The sequence below is a fragment of the Phascolarctos cinereus genome, unplaced genomic scaffold, assembly GCF_003287225.1.
Source record: "Phascolarctos cinereus isolate Bilbo 61053 unplaced genomic scaffold, phaCin_HiC Scaffold_9;HRSCAF=440, whole genome shotgun sequence".
Classification (NCBI taxonomy): domain Eukaryota; kingdom Metazoa; phylum Chordata; class Mammalia; order Diprotodontia; family Phascolarctidae; genus Phascolarctos; species Phascolarctos cinereus.
Genome location: NW_027556402.1, coordinates 132,090,263 through 132,109,197, shown reverse-complemented (window position 1 = coordinate 132,109,197; position 18,935 = coordinate 132,090,263). Strand labels below are relative to the sequence as shown.

The 18,935-nt window shown below is 38.9% G+C and overlaps 1 protein-coding gene and 1 long non-coding RNA gene across 5 annotated transcripts in view; one reads left to right on the top strand and one right to left on the bottom strand.

The window, feature by feature from the left end:
* Positions 1 to 3,993: 3,993 nt before the first annotated feature.
* LOC110217412 (uncharacterized) lies at positions 3,994 to 11,324 on the bottom strand. Its single transcript, XR_002327040.2, has 3 exons — positions 11,095 to 11,324; positions 6,870 to 6,963; positions 3,994 to 4,158 (listed from the first exon to the last, which is right to left on the bottom strand). It is a non-coding gene; the product is annotated as an uncharacterized LOC110217412 (long non-coding RNA).
* The window catches only part of STAP1 (signal transducing adaptor family member 1), a 52,489-nt gene continuing 39,978 nt past the window's right edge, over positions 6,425 to 18,935 (top strand). For 3 of the 4 annotated variants that reach the window (XM_020999812.2, XM_020999810.2, XM_020999809.2), the window contains exon 1: positions 6,426 to 6,653. In XM_020999812.2, coding sequence (XP_020855471.1) covers positions 6,534 to 6,653 — 120 coding nt within the window. In that variant the 5' untranslated portion in view covers positions 6,426 to 6,533. Of the gene's footprint in view, positions 6,654 to 18,935 lie in introns of all 4 variants that reach the window. The other variant, XM_078148796.1, reaches the window with a different exon arrangement.

Genomic DNA, 18,935 nt, shown 5'->3' with positions numbered 1-18,935 from the left:
CAAGTTAGGCTACTTTTTCCTTAAATGTATTAAAGCTATCCTCTAGAACAGGGTTTATTAACCATTTTTTGTGTGTCATGGACTCCAAAGTAATGTTTTTAAATGCATAAAATAAATTGAAGGCAATGGAAAATTTCACTTAGAGGTTAGATAAAGATGTATTTTTTCCCATCTAAGTTCACAGAGCCCCTGAAATCTGTCCATAGGCCCGAGATTAAGAATTCCAACTCCAAATTTAATCGAAGACTATTGACATCACTTCCTAGTGATCTGAATACAAAAAAGTCCAAGTGCTCCCTAATCCTTGGTGGACTGCCACAGGCAACTCAGAGGCAGGGGAGCTTTCCTCAACTGAATCAATTTTCAGTGTCTTCCTTACTTATTCTTGTTGAACATCTTTCCCCTATTATAGCTCACTGGATCTTCTTTTGTTAACGGTTGATCAGTCTGCAAGTGCCTCATTTCATTCCAGTATCAGACTTAAACTACCAGGAGATTAATATGAATTAAGCCCAGCCCAGTACAAAAGTGACTGAACACAGTTAGGCAGTCTGACATTGATAAGAAGGAAACAGCAGAGCTCCTTAGTTCTTACTTTGCTTCTATGGTGGTGTAATCTGGAGAGAAGTGTGGTTACTGCTTTCTTGGTCTAGTCTCTTCTTTACCCAGGCAGAGTCCCTGATTCCTTGGGATTGCAATCAGTACCGCTCCTCCCTCTCTTGGGACTGGAAATGATACTGTTCCTCAGGGTCCCGGATCCCTTGGGGCTGGAAGTGATACTGCCCTTCTGGGCTTCCTCTCTCTTGATGGAAAGTGCTACTCTCTGCCCTTGGACTATAACCCAGAAGCAGACATAACCAATGGAGCTGCCAAACAGCATCTGCTTCTGCATCCAGGGGTACACTGTGTCAGCTATCACAGAGTTTGTTATAAGGAAAGACAAACGAAATGAGGTTGTATGACAACCATAATATCTTTCTAACCAGTTAGTTGCTGGGTCCCTTTACCATCTCTGACTTGAGAGCTCTTGAAGCAGTTACTGGTTCCTTCACTTCCACTTAGTTCTAACGCTGGAGTTTCATCCTTGTGAGCTCCAGGCCAGCCTCCTCTCCTACATCACAGATCCCTCTGTCCCACCTTCTGTGTTGTCTTGGGCTGGAAGAATGTCTTACTCTGACTGTTTGTTGGCTCTGCCACTCCAGAATTCAATTTGAGACTTTATTTTGAAATTATTTAGAGGGAAATGTTGGGATGACATAGCTGAGTGCCTTCTCTAGTCTGCCATCTTGGCTCTATGAGAGTCAGGTAAAGGTTAAATTTCCACAGAGAAAGAGAATAATGCAGAGATTTAAAGAACAAAGGTCCCAGGAAGTGGTACACTGTAGGTGGGCTGGGCTTGACCAATAGGAAGTAAGTGGATTGTTCCAAGAAGACCCCAAAATCAAGATAAGGGTCAAGCCAGCTCAGACCAGTTGGGATCAATCTGAGGACACCTGAAAAGTGCTAGTGGGCCTGCTTAATGAGCTTCATTACTATTATCTGGCACACCCCGCATAAAATTGGAGCCTCATTAACAAGTCATGGGATGTATGACCAGGGGAGGGGGAACATACTTGAGCATGTCAAGGGGAAATATGTTAGGAGGGGTGTGGCCTGGGAAGGGATGGACCAATCCCGGCCTGGGAGGTTTCACGCCAAATTCAACTGCATAAAAGCACACTTTCCTTTGCACTCAGGGCCCCACACCTCCTGAAGAGGGGTGCAGCCCACTTCTGGCCAGAAAAGTCTAAATCCTCTGGACTTTCTTTATAATAAATTTTCTTGATACTAAATTTTTGGTGTTAAGCCTATTTCTAACAGCTCCCAATGTCTTTTCCAAGATGTGGTATCCAGAAACAAATACAATAGTGATGCACTCTGACTGCAGTAGAAGTCAGTCAGTCTGAAGAGGTCTAGGACTTTTGGGGTGCTGCTGGCTCAGTACCGGGCCCTGCCTGAATGAATTCAACTCAAATCTTCTTCCAGCCAGAGGAAAAGTTTATTAGTGATAAATCACGTAGGCCAGGTAACGCTCATGAGAACGAGCGGGCATGAGAAAGGCTCAGCCTTGTGGGCCTGAGATTCTCAGCACCTCAGCCAGGGTGGAATTTTTATACACTGAAGTAACTTTGGGTGGCCAGAGAAGGGGGCTGGGAAAAGGGTCTAGGTGAGAATTCCAATTGGAAGGTCTGAGAGATTGAATAGACAGTGGGAATAGCTAATGGAGGAAACAGAAAGGCAGAAGTTTGAAAGGCATCTGCACAAGGTCAAAGGCTGGGGCTAGGACTTTCAAAGGGAGATAAGGGGAGTCGATAAGGAACCATTTGAGACCAGAATAAGGCCTTTCCGGGGGTCCATAGACAAAAGGAGCCAGATTCTTTTAGGGGGAGGAGCAAAGGCGGTCTGAATAAGATTAAAAGGTAAGGCTAAGGCTTTCAAAGGGAGATGAGAGGGCCTGGGGCCTGTAGACAAATGGAAGTCAGATTCCCTTTGGGGCAAGGGGGGAACATCTTGGCTTGGGCCCCGCCCCCATCAAGTCCATAAATAAACATTTATTAAACATCTAGTATGTGTAGCCAGTAGGGAGTTGTTTCCCAATATAAGTAAGTAAACGAATACTTTCTCTTGCACTTCATCAAGTAGAGATGAGCTCCATATTCAGACACTAAAATAATTAGGATGTGTTCCACACGGTTAGTGATCTTTGGAAGAAGTGGAGAAGGTCATATGTCCTGGTTTTCAAACAAGGGAAGAGGGGCAGCTAGGTGGTGCAGTGGATAGAGTGATGGCCCTGGAGTCAGGAGGACCTGAGTTCAAATCTGGCCTCAAACACATACCTGCTTACTAGCTGTGTGACTCTCGGCAAGTCACTTCACCTCTTTGCCTAGCAAAAACAAACAAACAAACAAACAAACAAAAAGATATGCAAAAAAGGGAAGAGAACAGAGTTGCAAATTATAGCACAATGATCTTGACTTCAAAACCTGGAAAAATTCCAGAGAATACTATAAAGAGAATGGATAACAAATGTCTACAAGTGGAAGTGGTAAGCACAAAGAAGTGAACAAACTGTGGTAGATGATTGGGTTGGAATACTATTGTGCTATAAGAAATGATAGCAGGACGGTTTCAGAAAAATCTGGGAAGATCAGCCATGAAAGATTTAGCTACTCTGATCAAGACAGCAATCCAAGACAATTCCAAAGGACCTGTGATGAAAAATGCTATCCACTTCCAAAGAGAGTTGATGAACTTTGAATACAGATTGAAGCATACTTTTTAAAAACTTTATTTTTTGTTGTTTTATTTTGCTTTTGTTTTCTTTTTCAACATGGCTAATATAGAAATATGTTTTGAATGATCTCATAATTGACATCAAAATTCTTGCCTTCTCAAAGAGGTGAGAGGAGTTAGAGGGAAGAAGAAAATTTGGAACTCAAAATTTTAAAAAAAGATAGTTAATTTTTTTACCTTTAATTGGGAAATATTTAACAAAAGAAAAGTATTTAAAGCAAAAAAAGAAAGAAAAGATATTGAGAACTGGAGTATATACATAGATATATGGGAAACAAGTGTATGTGTCTATATATTTGTATGTATGTGTAAATATATACATGTACACACCTGTATGTTATATCTATATCTATATCTATGTCTATATCTGTATCTATATCTATATATCTTCATTCTTTGTACTTGTATATCCAGTGCCTCAAGCACTTAATAAGTACTTGTTGATTGATCATCAATTGACAATAAAAGGCATAGAATAGACCATGAGAGCTAACTTCAATTATCTCTAGTGCTATGGACTGGGAAAGAAGGTTAGATTCTTAGCTTAGATCCAGAAGGTATACCTAGAGACAACATAGAGAAACTGATAAGAAGCAAATTTACACTTGAATTAAGGAAAAACTTCTAACAGTGAGAAATGCTGGACTCAGCTCTAGATTGGAGTAGATGCAGGACAGAGAGCAAGGTCAGGCTTTAATATGCCCTTGTGGCTGGCGGGGATGATAAGAAGCTTGGAGTCCAGCCAAGGATTGCCACTTTCCTAGGCCACCAGAAAGGAAGGGCGATGTAGCAAGAATACCCAGAGGTGACTGCTCTTGTTGCCATCTAGAAAAGGAGACAGATAGGAAGCAAGGTCAAGAGTAAACACTCTAGAAGCCCTGCCTGCATGGTAACCCTGCCTATTCTGTTCAGAATGGGTCACATTCTTCTATGGTTCCTCAGTCCTCTCCTCAAAAGTGAGACAACACCACATGTCTGTACTGAAAGCTCTGCCAGAAAGAAATAATTCTGGGGGAGGGGAATTTGACCCCATTGAATGAATAAAAATCCTCTGACTCCTCTTCAGTCAACATGATTCATTGTATCTAAATCTGAGGATTTAGGGCAGTCTGCCCCTTTGACTCCAGATAGAAAACTTCTTCAATCCTGTGACCTTTTGGGTGACTGCCTCTAATGACAGGATGTAGGTAGAGGAAGGGCTGGTCCTTCTACTATCCTTATCCCCATTCAAAGAGTCAGAAGATATTAGGTGCTAATCATAGGACACAAGCAAGGATGGGAGGGAGGAGCTAAACGAAAATGACTTGGCATCAAATATCTATTTGGGGGCATAAGGATAATAGGGATTACTGCAGCAATAAGAGGTGCCATTAACATGTCAACATGAAAAATTACTGTTATCCCTGAAACATTTTGCAAGAAAACCCATCTTGGATATTCTAAATTTCCATTTACAAAAGAATGTAGTAAAATTTTAATTTTTCAACAACCACATTAGAACTAATATTGAAAGTATAAGTGACATAGAATATAAATGAGTTTTAAATTTAAACCATTAAGTTGGTTTTGTAATGCACAGGTTCTGGAGTTATAAAGGTGAAAATGAAGTAATCCTTGCCCTCAAAGAGCTTACACTCTATTGGAGGACAAGTGCCCACATAAATATGGACAAAATATGTAGATGTTACATATATAATATATGTATGTATATACATACATTTGTATATGTAACATACACATATGTACATATGTATTTATATTCATTTATCCAGCACTGGATCTGGAGTCAAAGAATCAATCTGGGTTCAAATCCCTCTTCATATGCCCTTAGGTAAGTAACCTACTCGGTACTCAGTAGCCTCATCTGTAAAATGATGACTTTGAACCATTTGATGTCCCCTCCGGCCCTAGATTTATGATCCTATGATGCTATGGCCTATGGAGACAATTCTAATGATATTATTCTGTGAAGGAAAGTACCGCAATACAGGTCAACTTCTGGAACTAGGAACAAAATTAATCCCTGAGAGCACTCTAAATTGTTCGTGTGCACATACCTATGGTGCTTTTAAGTATGCAAAACACTCTACATAACATAATCTCATTTGATCCTCAGAATGACCCAGTAAGTTGTTTTCAGTCATGTCTGAATCTTTGTGAGTCAGTACTCATTTGGGGTTGGCAAAGAAACTGGAGTTCTTTACCATTTCCTTCTCTATTTCCGTTTACAGAGGGCAGCTAGGTGGTGCAATGGATAGAATGCTGGGCCTCACATCAGGACTCACCTTTGTGAGTTTAAATCTGACCTCAGACACTTACTAGCTATGTGACCCTGGGCAAGTCACTTAACCCTGTTTGCCTCAGTTTCCTCATTTGTAAAATGAGCTAGAGAAGAGAACAGCAAACTGTTCCAGTATCCTTGCCAAGAAAATCCCAGATGAGGTCACAAAGAGCTGGACATGCCTGAAAAACAACTCATTTTACAGATTTGGAATTGAGGCAAACAGGATTAAGTGACTTGCCCAGGGTCACAGAGCTAGTAAGTGTCTGAGATCACATTTGAACTCAGGAAAATGAATCTTCCTGACTTCAGGCCCAGCATTCTATCCACTGCACTACCTAGCTGCCCCCTTAAGGTAAGTGCCATAGGTATCATTTCCTCCACATTACTAATGCAAGAAAACTAATTCACTAGTGCATGGTCACACTCCAAGTAAATGCTGGATATGGGAACTGAGCTCAGGTCTCTCTTGATACCAAGGCCAGTGTGGTTTCTACTCTATTTCACTGCAAAAAACATAGAGGACTTTTCAAATATTTCCCTAAAGTTCTCTCCCCCCTTCCCCACCCTCGGAATAGGGCAGCAGGTATTGAATTTCATTTTAATTCTGTCCTTTTAGTCCTAGGGTGGTGTTAATCTTTTGTTTATTTGCTCCTTTAAGTCTCAGTGCCAGGTATGACTATAGTCAAATAAAAATGAGCCTATCCCCATTCCTTCCTCACATTACAAAGAAAAAGAAGAAAAATAGGAGAGAATGGGAGGGAGAGAGAAGGGGAGGGGTTGTTTTAAAAAAACAAGTGCGAGGACTTCCTCTTTGCACTGTTTTCTTTTCCTATCACACCAGGGAGAGAGCTGTCTTTGACTGAGGCTAGAGACGGTTGATAACAAAACGTTCCCACGCACTCAGACGATAGAGGTTATGATGGCAAAGAAGCCCCCCAAGGCGGCCCCTCGGCGAATTTTCCAGGAGAGAATGAGGATCACCTCCCTGCCCTTGTACTTTGAAGGATATTTGTTAGTGAAGCGGGCAGAGCACCAGGTAAGGGGAGAGTTCTCAATGCCCAAATGCAAACTTATGGCTGGGACTCCTGGCTTTTAACAAGCCGCTAAAGTTAAATGGGACTGACATGAAATTTGGGAGCTTTCTTGACTCTGCTATTGCGTGGAAATGAAACTGCACCCCCCCCATTATTTTGTGGTAAAACTTTAGCATGTTTATAATTAAAATCAAATGTTTGAATTTAAAAATACTTACCAAAATTTTGGCATCTCACTGATGATTTCATTAGGGTAGGGCACTCCTTGTGAGGAATTCCTCCACCAATGAAGACGGGTGATGTCTTTGAAATCTAAAGGTTTAGAGAAAGGCTGATAGGTGAAATAACTAGCCCAGAGTTACACAGAAGTATGTGGCAAAGCCAGGGCTTGAAAGCCTAAGTCTTCCTGACACCCAGGCAAGTTCTCCAACCACTACACCACACTGCCTCTTCTGTAATTAGGATGATATCAAAAGTTTTGCTAAAAAATTCCACCAGTAAAAGCTTATCAAAAAGTCACAAAAGAATGGTAGTTTAAGAATTTTTGTTTGTTTGTTTTTTAATTTCTGTAGAGCTGCACAATCTATGTGCTATGGACGGAGAAGAGTATTTGAATTTTACTGAGATTCAGACTACCTGTGTTCTCATCCTGGCTCAGCTATTTACAAACTATGTAATTACGGGCAAGCCATTTAACCTTATTGTGCCTCAGTTTACTCATTTATAAAATCAAGAAATTAGATTAGTTGACCTCTAAGATTTGTCCCATTTCTAGAATATTTGATTCTGCTGTTATAATGTCAGAGTTATGTGTGCCAGGGAGGAAAAAAAAATCAATAAATTGTGAAAGAATATGTGACCACTTTAGCTTCTGCTTTTTTCAGGAGATCAGAGTTTTAACACACACACACACACACACACACACACATACATGTATACATAATATACATATATGTAATATGTATATAAATATATAGTTAAATACTCTATGAAGATATATATAACTACAATTTTGTTTAAATATAATTGCTTGGGAATTTTAAAATGTTAACAGGAGATAAAAGAAAAATTTATAGAACAATTAAAGTTTAGGTAATTATAGTTTGTACATCTCTGTCTTAAAAATTCTAAACTTAGCAACCATCAACACAAGCAAATATTTGTATGTATAAAGAACACAATTATTAAACCTTGTTACACTTTGTTTAAAAATTGTGCATGTTAATTTTATGAAGGTAGCAATAAAATATTGTTTGGGGGCAGCTAGGTGGCACAGTGGATAGAGCACTGGCCCTGAAGTCAGGAGGACCTGAGTTCAAATATGGCCTCAGACCAGACACTTGACACTTACTAGCTGTGTGACCCTGAGCAAGTCACTTAACCCCAACTGCCTAAAAAAAAAAGTCATCGATAAAATATTGTTTGCATCCTTGTTCTTTTCAGCTCTTTTTATCTGAATTTCCCCACTATTATTATTTTCAAAAACAGCTGTAGCCAATGTATGCATTGTTGTTTTAATGCTGCTTTCTTCACTTTGAATGTCTTCATAAGCCTTTCTATATATCTTTGTACTCTTTGTATTTGTCATTTCTTATGACAGTACTACTTTTATTCATATTACTATTTCTTATATTAATTTATAGCAGTTTGTTCAGCTATTCCTCAATGGTTGGAGACGTTGAGTTGGTTTATTTTTTATGTATAATGTTAAAATTCATATTTTTATGTACCTCCCCTGCCCAATCAATGACTTTCTTAGGATTCTAGTTGTATGATCATTAAGTCAAAGGATATGCATGATTTTAAAGTTTTGTATGATCCCGTACTGTTTTCCTAAAAGATTGTATTGATTCCCTGCTGCCCTTACAGTGTAATGGTATGCTTATGGTATGTATGGTATATAATGGTATGCCAGTTTTGAACTTCATAATTTTTAACCCAGCTAATTTAATAGGTGATTTTAATTAGAATTTCTTTTTAGCAGATTTTTGGGGTAATTATTGAACATTTGTGTTTTTTAAATGTTTTTATTCTTATAAGCTTAACAAACACCAACAAATATGAACATTTCCCTATACAAAGAACAGAGGAAGGAAGGCTTCATATAAAATTGTGAATTTCTGCAATGTACAGCTTGTTTTTTATATGTATATTTTAAAGTTAGCATGAGCATTCTAAAACAGGCCTGCTTGTCTTTTGAACTTCCTTCTGCTTTCTTCTATTTTTTCAGAAGATTGATTGGTATTCTTTCTCTTTCTCTTCCTTTTTTTAGTAGCTAAAAGAATCTTACTAAAGAGATAGAAAAGACACGTGAGTGTAACCTTTTACTTCTAGCATTGAGATTCCTCCTGATAAAACATCCCTGATAAAACAATCACCTGTACTGAGAACTCCCAGCATCCTGAGTTTGTTCTGTGTAGAAACCTCACTGAATTAACCTAAAGCAGTACTTTTTATATGAAATGGAGTTCTTTGTCTGGGATCCAACTCAGCAATTGGATATTATACATCTGGTGTCACTCAATGGTTTAACACTTGGGTGTTATACAATACATAAGAACAAATAAGGTAATTCGGTGGTTGGATTTTCTTTAATATCACTTTCACTACCCTCCAATCTCCCTCAATTCGCTCCCCAAAGTAAAAGCCCTCCTATGTACAAAATAAATATATTTAGTCAAATATGTATATTATCCATATCTGAACATGTGTGTATCAATCTATACCATCACCTATGCCAAAAGATGGGAACCATGATTCACCATCATCAGTCTTCTGGAGTCATGGTTAGTCATTGTATTGATTATAGGTCTTAAGTCTTTCAAAGATGTTTTCCTTTATAGTATTGTAATCATTGTATAGATTATTTTCCTGATTCTTCTCACTTCATTATGCATCAGTTCATATAAGTCTTCTTAGAGTTGTCTAAATCTATCTTTCATAATTTCTCATGCACAATAATATTTTATTAAATTCATACCAAAATTTGTTCAGCCATTTCCCAAATGCTTGATACCTATTTTGTTTCCAGTTCTTTGCTACAATAGAAAGTACTTTTATAAATATTTAGTGCATATTGGTCTTTGCCCTCTTCTTTTATCTTTTTGAGAGAGAAGCCTAGTAGTAGTATTGTTGTATTAAAAGGGTAAGCAAAGTTTAGTGACTTTTTGGCTAAGTAATTTATATCGACATATAATCACAGGTGGGGGTTTGTGAGCTATAGAATTAAGAAAAAACACTCACCCAGAACCTCTCAGTGCTGCCTCTAGAACAGGCCTGAACAACATATAGACCATCAAAGGATTTCTGGCAGCCTGAGTAAAATAAAGGGTTGCTACTGTGCACTCTCTTGTTCTTCACATGAGTCTCTAGTCTAATCTATCTGTGGCCTGAAGAAGTTTATAAGCTGTGCAGGTTTGCTTTAGAACCTTTAAGGAAAATGTCTCCAATGAGCTCTGGGGTCCCATACTGCCAGTGTAACTAGAAGCTAAGAGAGTAGTTGTAGAGCTTGTGCTACACAAAGACCATCAAAAAGAAAATACTTTCTGCTCTCAATGCTACAACTTGCATTCTAAGAGGGTGGAAGGGGGAGAGAGAGAACACAATATACATAGATAAATCAATATATACCAAGTAATTTTGGGGAGAAAGGAAAGAACAGCACTCCCAGCATTGGGAGGATCAGGAAAAGAAAGGTCTTCTCTAGGAGGTGTGAGTAAGCCTTGGAGTGATGTAAGGATTTCATAGGGTGAAATAAGAGAGAAAGGGCAGCTAGGTGGCACAGAGGGTAGAGTGCCGGCCCTGAAGTCAGGAGGACCCGAGTTCAAATCCAGCCTCAGACCAGATACTTGACACTTACTAGCTGTGTGACCCGGGACAAGTCACTTAACCCCAATTGCCTTAAAAAAAAAAGAGTAAAAACAAAAGAAATAAGAGAGAAAAACATTGCAGGCATGGAACTTATACTGTGTGAAGTTAGAGAGAGGAGATGGAATGCTGTGTATAGGAAACAGTGGGTAGGCTAGGTCGACTGGAATATAGAATGGGGAGTAATGTGAAATCATTCTAGAAAGATACATTGGCGCCATATTGCGAAGAGCTCTGAGTGCCAAACAGAGAAGTTTGTAATTTATCTTAGAGGCAAGGGAAGTTGAGCAGGGAAGTTGTGTGGTCAGATTTGTGGAGGAAAAGCGAGAGGAGTCATTCCTTCTGCTGGAGTTTTTAATCCAAAATCACAGAAATAAAGACAAAATCATCTAGGCAACAGGAAAAAGACCCCAGAGATCACCCTCTAGGGTCCCCTAGCATCCTCAGAAGATTAAAGTTTCTTTGAACAGAAACACCATCTGAGTGAAAACAAGCCAAACCACACACCACCTGAAGGAGGTCTTCTCCCTAAAATGAAAAGTATCCTGCCATCTAACAAATAAAGGTGCTACTTACCTGTTTCAGAACCAGGGTCAACTCAGCACATTTGTAAGGGAAGAAAGCTCAAGTGTCAAGTGATAGCAAAGAGGCTAGGGAAATCATTCTGCAATACTAGAACCAGGTCCCCGGAGCAGAGAGCAGAGGCAGCTGGGAGAGAGGTCTGTTGTGGGTATAGCAGAGTTGGGCCAAACACAATACCCAAGTTATATTTAGTCATGCGGCTTTTGTCTGCATGTGCTGTCATCCTGTACAGATGCTACAAGTCATGCTGAAATGTGGTCCTGATTGGGTTTGGCACTGAAACCGTGAAATTCCACATCTGGGGTAGAGTTAAAGGGGAAAGGGCTTCTCAAAGTAGAGGTCATTATCAAGGATAGGGAAGTTCTAGAAAGTGCCAGATCATATCCTTGATTATTGGAATGGATCTGACTTACACATTTATGTCAGTAAATTTTTGAATGTGAGATTTTTATCAGTGTCATCTATGGCCTAGAGTGGGAAGAGGGTGCTCTGTCCCACAAGATAATACCAGCTGTAGACTCAACTGAAACCAAGTTCATTCTAGGCCTGACCTCTACAGAAAGAGAATCAGGCTTTTCTCAGACTCTTGCTCAATAAACTCTGACTCCAGAAGAGAAAGAACTCAAGGAAAAATCTCTTAACACTTAATTATGTTACTTTTGTTATGCTATGTTATGTTAATTATGTTATATGTTATAATTATATTAACTCATGTCTCAAAGTCTTCCCAAAGGGATTAACAGGATCCCTTCTAGAAAGTTACTCAATTTACAAAGTAGTAAATACCAGGTATAGGACCACTATTTATTTCCTCTACCGTAAAAGAAATGCATAAAATACAAAATATTTTGCATGTTGACATACTGACAAATACTTAAAACATGAAACAGTAACCCATCATTCCTATTATACTCTCTTGAGAAGTAAACATTCCCAAGTGATTTGTGTAACTGCTGAAAAGATTTTTCATCTTCCTCTTGGGTCTATATTGTTTGAATAGTAATTCATGGTATATATCTTCTGGCTAGCCAAGCATACATGACTCACCCTCCTTGTCATCTTCTTCAAGAAGGATCTATCTGGGCAATAACTCCAGACCTCTTTAGGTCACGAGGTAGTCATCATCTCAGGATCTTTATTTGGTTATCTGTGCTCAGGGAAAAAAATGAAAAGTGAAGGAGGTAACTAGAGCTTTAAGATCCATGCTCAGTCTCACCAAGGCAAGCACATTATGTGCATGTATATGTAACCAACATAGTTACTACTAGAGTGTGAGGAGAGGAGAGAAATCTTGTCTTCCCCAATCAGTAATTACAAGGGATGGTTGTCAGAATCCCAAGGCACATACTTGAAAAGAGAGGAAAAAGGGTGAGACTAGAGATCATTTTTTTAAAAGCCTATTTGTGAGGCAACTTCTCCTGCTCAGTGGAAGGTTATCCCTGATATATTTTTCAGGGGTGGGGACCATAAGGACTAACAAGTAGTTTTCAGTCACATAGGCAAGGAAATGAAGCATGGTCATATTCTTATGTATGCTTCCTGAGATGGCCATCATCAACACAAAGTACAAATCCATTTAGTCCAATATGTGATTGCTGCATATTCTCAAAGTTATCCCAAGCACTTTAGAGCTGAGCATGAGGCCCGCGATAGGGGACCAGAGCTCAGAAGCATCTCCATACACGCTTTAGGTTGCCAGGTGATGTGCTAAGTGCTGGGAATACAAATAAAAGCTGAAAGACAATCCATGTCCTCAAGGAGGGATCTCCTCTCTATATTACATTCTAATTGGGGAAGACAACACATAAAAGGAAGCTGAAAGCAAGGGTAAAGGAGAAGGTATCCACATGGGGTGATGGTAGAAAAGAGAGTCAGGAGTGGGTAGAGCTTGGAGAAGAACGAAGACATGGCTTGCCTGGACATTTCCCTTAAAATGTAGTTTCACAGAGAAGCAAGCCAATCAAGGGGTCACAAAGGCAGAGTATACTTCCATTGTGTGAAGACCAAGGATGAAGTAATTTTCAGGGTGAAAAGACTTCTGTGGCATGGTAAAGAAAGTCCAGAAGAAATTCACAGATGAGAAAATGCCTTCTACCAATGTAAGTCAGGACCTTCTCTGCAAGTTTTCATCTTAGAGAATGCTTGGGGTACCAAGAGGTTAAAGGACTTCCTGAGGATCACAGAGCCAGGAGATTTCAGAGACAAGATTAAACCCGGTTCTTCCAGGCTCATCAAGGGCAACTCGCCATTCAATATGCTACACTGCCTCATGATATAATTGTGTTATGTGGAATAGAATATGGATCAAATTCCATTTTCCCCATACTGTTATCTAATCTTTCTAACAGTTATTATTATTGAATAATAATTCCTTTCTTCAATGTCTTATGATCTTGGACTCTTCAAACATGTCTATTACATAATTGTTATAATTTTGAGTTACGACTAAAGGAATTTGTCAGTTTTTCTTTTTATTCAATTCCAGATAGTTTTGCAAATTATTGTGTTGTAGTGCCTTTTGAGATTTGACATTGTAAGTCCCTTTTTTTCATAATTATCCTTAATATTCTTGTCCATTTCTTCCTTTATATAATTTTTTTCACATAATCTCTCCTCCTTTTTTTCAGTCTTCTAACAAAGAAATGGCCTTACTCCTCATCGAGGCCAATCTTCCACATGCACACTAGATCCCATCCCCTCCTATCACTAAACACGAAAACAACAAACAAAAACCCCAAACAACAATAAACAAAAAACCCCAAAACATTTCCATACACACAACAGAACACAAAAAGAAGCTTCCACATGAAACTGTGAATCTCCATCTCACACCGTCTGCCCATTTAAAAAAAAAAATTTTTTTTTTTAGGCAATTGCGGTTAAGTCACTTGCCAAGGGTCACACAGCTAATAAGTGTGACATGTTTGGTCTGAGGCCAGATTTGAACTCAGGTCTTCCTGACTTCAGGGCCAGTGCTCTATCCACTTTGCCACCTAGCTGCCCCTTATGTGCCCATTTTTAAAGAGTATAAAACAAATGTTATGTATCACTTTCAAAACTTTACTTCTTTTCTGTGCTACTTTTTCCCCCTCTGCGTTTATTTTGGGTGTCTCCCCAGCCTTAGTCCTGGCCCCTCTTCTCTCCTTCCACACTATCTCCTTTTGTTATCTCAATCAGATCCCATGGATTCAATTATATCTTTATGCAGATCTCTTTGTCCAATTCTAACTACATATTGGATGTATCAGATTAGATGTCTCATAGGTGTCTTCAACTCAACACGTCTAAAAAACACTCTGTCTTTTCCCCAAAATCCTCCCCTCTTCCTAACATACTCACTACTGTTGAAGGTACCACCATTCTCTCAATCACCAAAGCTCATAGCCTAGATGTCATCCTTGACTCTTTACTCTCTCTCACATCCTATATATCCAATCAATTTCCATGTCCTATCATTTTTACCTTCATATATACATTCACTTTTCTCCTTTGACACAGCTACCACACAGGTGCAGGCCCTTGATCCCTCACGCCTGGACTACTGAACTATCCTGCCTAGTGCGTCTCCCTGCTTCAAGATTCTTCCTCCTCCTTTCCTTCCTCCAGTCAGCTGTCAAATTAATCTTCCTAGAGTACAAGACTGAATGTAATTCTCACCCCCACCCTCCCCACACACCACTCAATAAACTCCAGTGACTTATTTCCTCCAACATCAAATATAAATTCCTGAATTTTGTTTTTAAAACCCTTCATAAGGGCAGCTAGGTGGTGCGGTGGATAGAGCACCAGCCCTGAAATCAGGAAGACCTGAGTTCAAATGCGACCTCAGACCAAACATTTGACACTTATTAGCTGTGTGACCCTGGGCAAGTGACTTAACCCCAATTGCCTTCAAAGGAACACCCTTCGTAACCTGGCCCCTTCCTATTATTTCACTCTTCCTAAACTTTGCTCCTTTCAAGGTACTCTGTGATCCAGTGACATTAGCATCCTGGATGTTTCTTGAGCAAGTTGTTCCATCGCTTTGACTACTGATTCCTCACCTTTTCACTGGCTCTCCCCCAGGCCTGTAACTCTCTCCCTCATCATCTCTGCCTTCTGGTTTCTCTGGCTTCTCTAAGTGTCATCTTCTTTTAAGTTTCCTTCAAGTACCACCCTGTGCAAGAAGCCTTTCCAAGTCCTCCTTAATCTTAGCAACTTCCCTCTGACACTAACTCCAGTTTATTCTGGATATATCTTGTTTGTATATGGTTGTTTCCAGGTTGTCATTAGACAAGCACCTTGTTTGCTAGAACTATTTTTTGCTTTCCTATCTCTATTGCCTTGAAAGATAGGAAGCATTTACAATGATCTAAGACAATTCCAAAAGACTCATGCTGGAAAATGTTATCCACATCCAGAGAAAGAGCTATGGAGTCTGAATGCAGATGGAAGCATACTATTTCTCTTTTGTTTTTTGTTTTTTCTTTCTCCTGGTTTTTCCCTTTTGTTCTGATTCTTCTTTCACAACATGACTAATGTGGAAATATGTTTAATATTATTGTACATGTATAGCCTATATCAGATTGCATGCCATCTTGGGGAAGGAAGAAAATTTAGAACTCAAAATCTTATAAAAGTGAACATTGAAAACTAAAAATTAATTAAAGATAGGAAGCAGTTAGTAAATGCTTGTTGAAGACTTAATTTGACTTCCTTCTGGACTTCTTTTTTTTTTTCTATGAATTTTTTAAAAAGTTACAATGGGTCTTGTTTTGTCTTATTTTGTTTTATTTGGTATCACTGTTGCTACTCTCCTTATCCCACCCCCACCTCCGACTAAACCACGAGAAAAAGAAAAAAAAACCCTTATAATAAGTAAGAATAGTCATGCCAAATGAATGCATACAATGACCATGTGAAAAAAAAATGTATGCTTCTGCATTTTGAGTCCTCACCATCATTGGGTACCATGCTTCATCATATGTCCTCCAGATACAACTGATGATTGCATTGACCAGAGTTCTCAAGTTCTCCAAAATAGTTTTTCTTTACAACATTGCTGTCTTTATATAAAGTATTGTCTTGATTCTGTTCTGTTCATTCTGTGTCAGTTTGTCCTACCCAGGAGTCTCTGAAATCATCTCTTTTACCATTTCTTAGGACATAATAACATTCTTCTCCATTTGTCACAATTTATTTAGCCATTCCCCAATTGTCTGAGGCAATCTAAAGTGCTGCCTTAGATTTTAGAATTTTGCTTTTCTTTTCCCCTCCCTTTTTAGCCTTTTCAGGAAGTTTGTTTTGTTTAAGACTATTCCCTCCCCAATATTTTCCTCCTTGCTATTTCTTCTCCTGCCCCATTCTTACTTTTTTCCTTATTTAGTTTCATGTATTTTCACACTAAACTCTGCATGTATTCACCCTTCTCTATTCATTTAAGACAAGAAGAAGGTTGGGGCAACTAGGTGGTGCAGTGGATAGAGCACTCTCCCTGAAGTCAGGAGGAGCTGAGTTCAAATGCGGCCTCAGACCAAACACTTGACACTTATTAGCTGTGTGACCCTCGGCAAGTCACTTAATCCCAATTGCCTTTAAAAAAAAAAAGATAAGAGGGAGGTCCATCTGACACTCACTTCCTCCATGTTTATTTATCTTCTCACATACTTAATTATGAGAAAGAGCAAATTTCACCTCCTTATTCTTCCTTTCTATACTATAAATTCCTTTTACCCCATTCCCTTTCTCCTATTAAAACCCTCAGAACAGGATTCACTCACTTCTAGGACCTCTGTTTTTCTTTATCCTCCCTAATCCACACTGAGAACATTAAGGTTCTAAAAGAACACTTGTTTCTTTTCCCTCTATTTTAATGTTAGCACTGTCTCATCATACAGGTCATTTCAATTATTCAAAAAAAATTTACCCATATTTCTCTGGACTCTTTTTTTCACATTTCAAAATTTCTATTCAGTTCTGGTCTTTTCTTTAAAAATGTCTGAAAGTCCTCTATTCCTTTTTTTAAAACATCTTTTTGTTTTGTTTTTAGGTCTTTGGGGTTAAGTGACTTGCCCAGGGTCACACAGCTAATAAGTGTCGAGTGTTTGGTCTGAAGCCGAATTTGAACTCATGTCTTTCTGACTTCAGGGCCAATGCTCTATCCACTGCGCCACCTAGCTGCCCCTAAAACATCTTTTACAAGATATTTCTTTATTTTTAGTTTTCAACATTCACTTTTATAAGATTTTGAGTTCCAAAATTTTCTTCCTCCCTTCTTTTCCTCCCCCCTCCCCAAGATGGCATGCAATCTGATATAGGCTAAACACGTACAATCATATTAAATATATTTCCACATTAGTCATGTTGTAAAAGAAGAATAAGAACAAAAGGGGAAAACTTCAAGAAAGAAAAAAAAAACAAAGAAGAGATAGAGAAAATAGTATGCTTCCATCTGTATTTAGACTCTATCGTTCTTTCTCTAGATTTGGATAGCATTTTCCATCATGAGTCTTTTAGAATTGTCTTAGATCATTGCATTGCTGAGAAGAACTAAGTCTATCAAAGTTGATCATCGCACAATGTCGCTTTTACTGTGTACAATGTTGTCCTGGTTCTGCTCACTTCATTCAGCACCAGTTCATGTAAGTTTTTCCAAAATCCTCCTGCTCTTCATTTCTGAAAGAACAACAGTATTCCGTTACATTCATATACCACAATTTGTTCAACCATTCCCCAATTGATGGACATCCCCTCAATTTCCTATTCTTTGCCCCCACAAAAACAGCTGCTCTAAATATTTTTGTGCGTGTGGGTTCGTTCCTCTTTTTTATGATCTCTTTGGGATACAGATCTAGTAGTGGTATAGCTAGGTCAAAGGGTATGCACAGTTTTATGTTCTCCAGAATGGTTGGATCAGTTCACAACTCCACCAACAATGTGTTCCAATTTTCCCACATCTCCAACATTCATCATTTTCCTGTTTTGTCATGGTAGACGTCTGATAGGTGTGAAGTGGTAACTCAGAGTTGTTTTAATTTGCATTTCTCTAATCTGTGGTGATTTAGAGCATTTTTTCATATGGCTACAGATAGCTTTAATTTCTTCATCTGAAAACTGCCTGTTCATATCTTTTGGCCATTTATCAATTGGGTGATGAAAATCCTCTATTCCATTACAGATACATTCTTCCCCTGCCACCCCGACTCCCATTGGATCATAGTAAACTTTTCAGGGAAAGTTATTCTCAGTTGTAAGCCTATATCTTTTTGCCTTTTGGACTATTGTTTTCTAAGCTGTTCTCTCACTTGTAGTAGAAATTCCTAGGTCTTGGTAATTCTATCATTCCTTGGTACTTGAACAAAAATATTATTTGAACTGCATTAAGAGATGGGAACCGTGATTCATCATCATCAGTCTTCTGGAGTCATAGTTAGTCATTGTACTGATGATAGATCTTAAGTCTTTCGTGGATGTTTTCAAAGATGTTTACAAAAATGTAAAAGCTACTTGAACTGCCTTTTTCTGTATCCTTACAGTGTTTTCTTTGATGAAACTTTTGGATTTTGCCTTTGATTAACTCATCTCTCCAGCCTTTGTTCCTGAACTGAGGTTTGTGCTAGGGCCAGGTTCTTCCCCTCTGCTCTATTTTAGGATGGGGTGGTCAGCCCTCCTTGGTCCTGCCTTGGATCCCCTGCACTAGGGGTTAGGCTCTGTTGGATCTTTGAGATTCAGAGTAGTGAATCTTCAGGGCCTGTTCTGTTCACTCAGGACAGAGTTTTAGTTATCTCAGAGCCCCTAGGCTCTATTTCCTCAATTTGTACTTACCATTCATCTCCTTATAATTTAATTTCAGACCT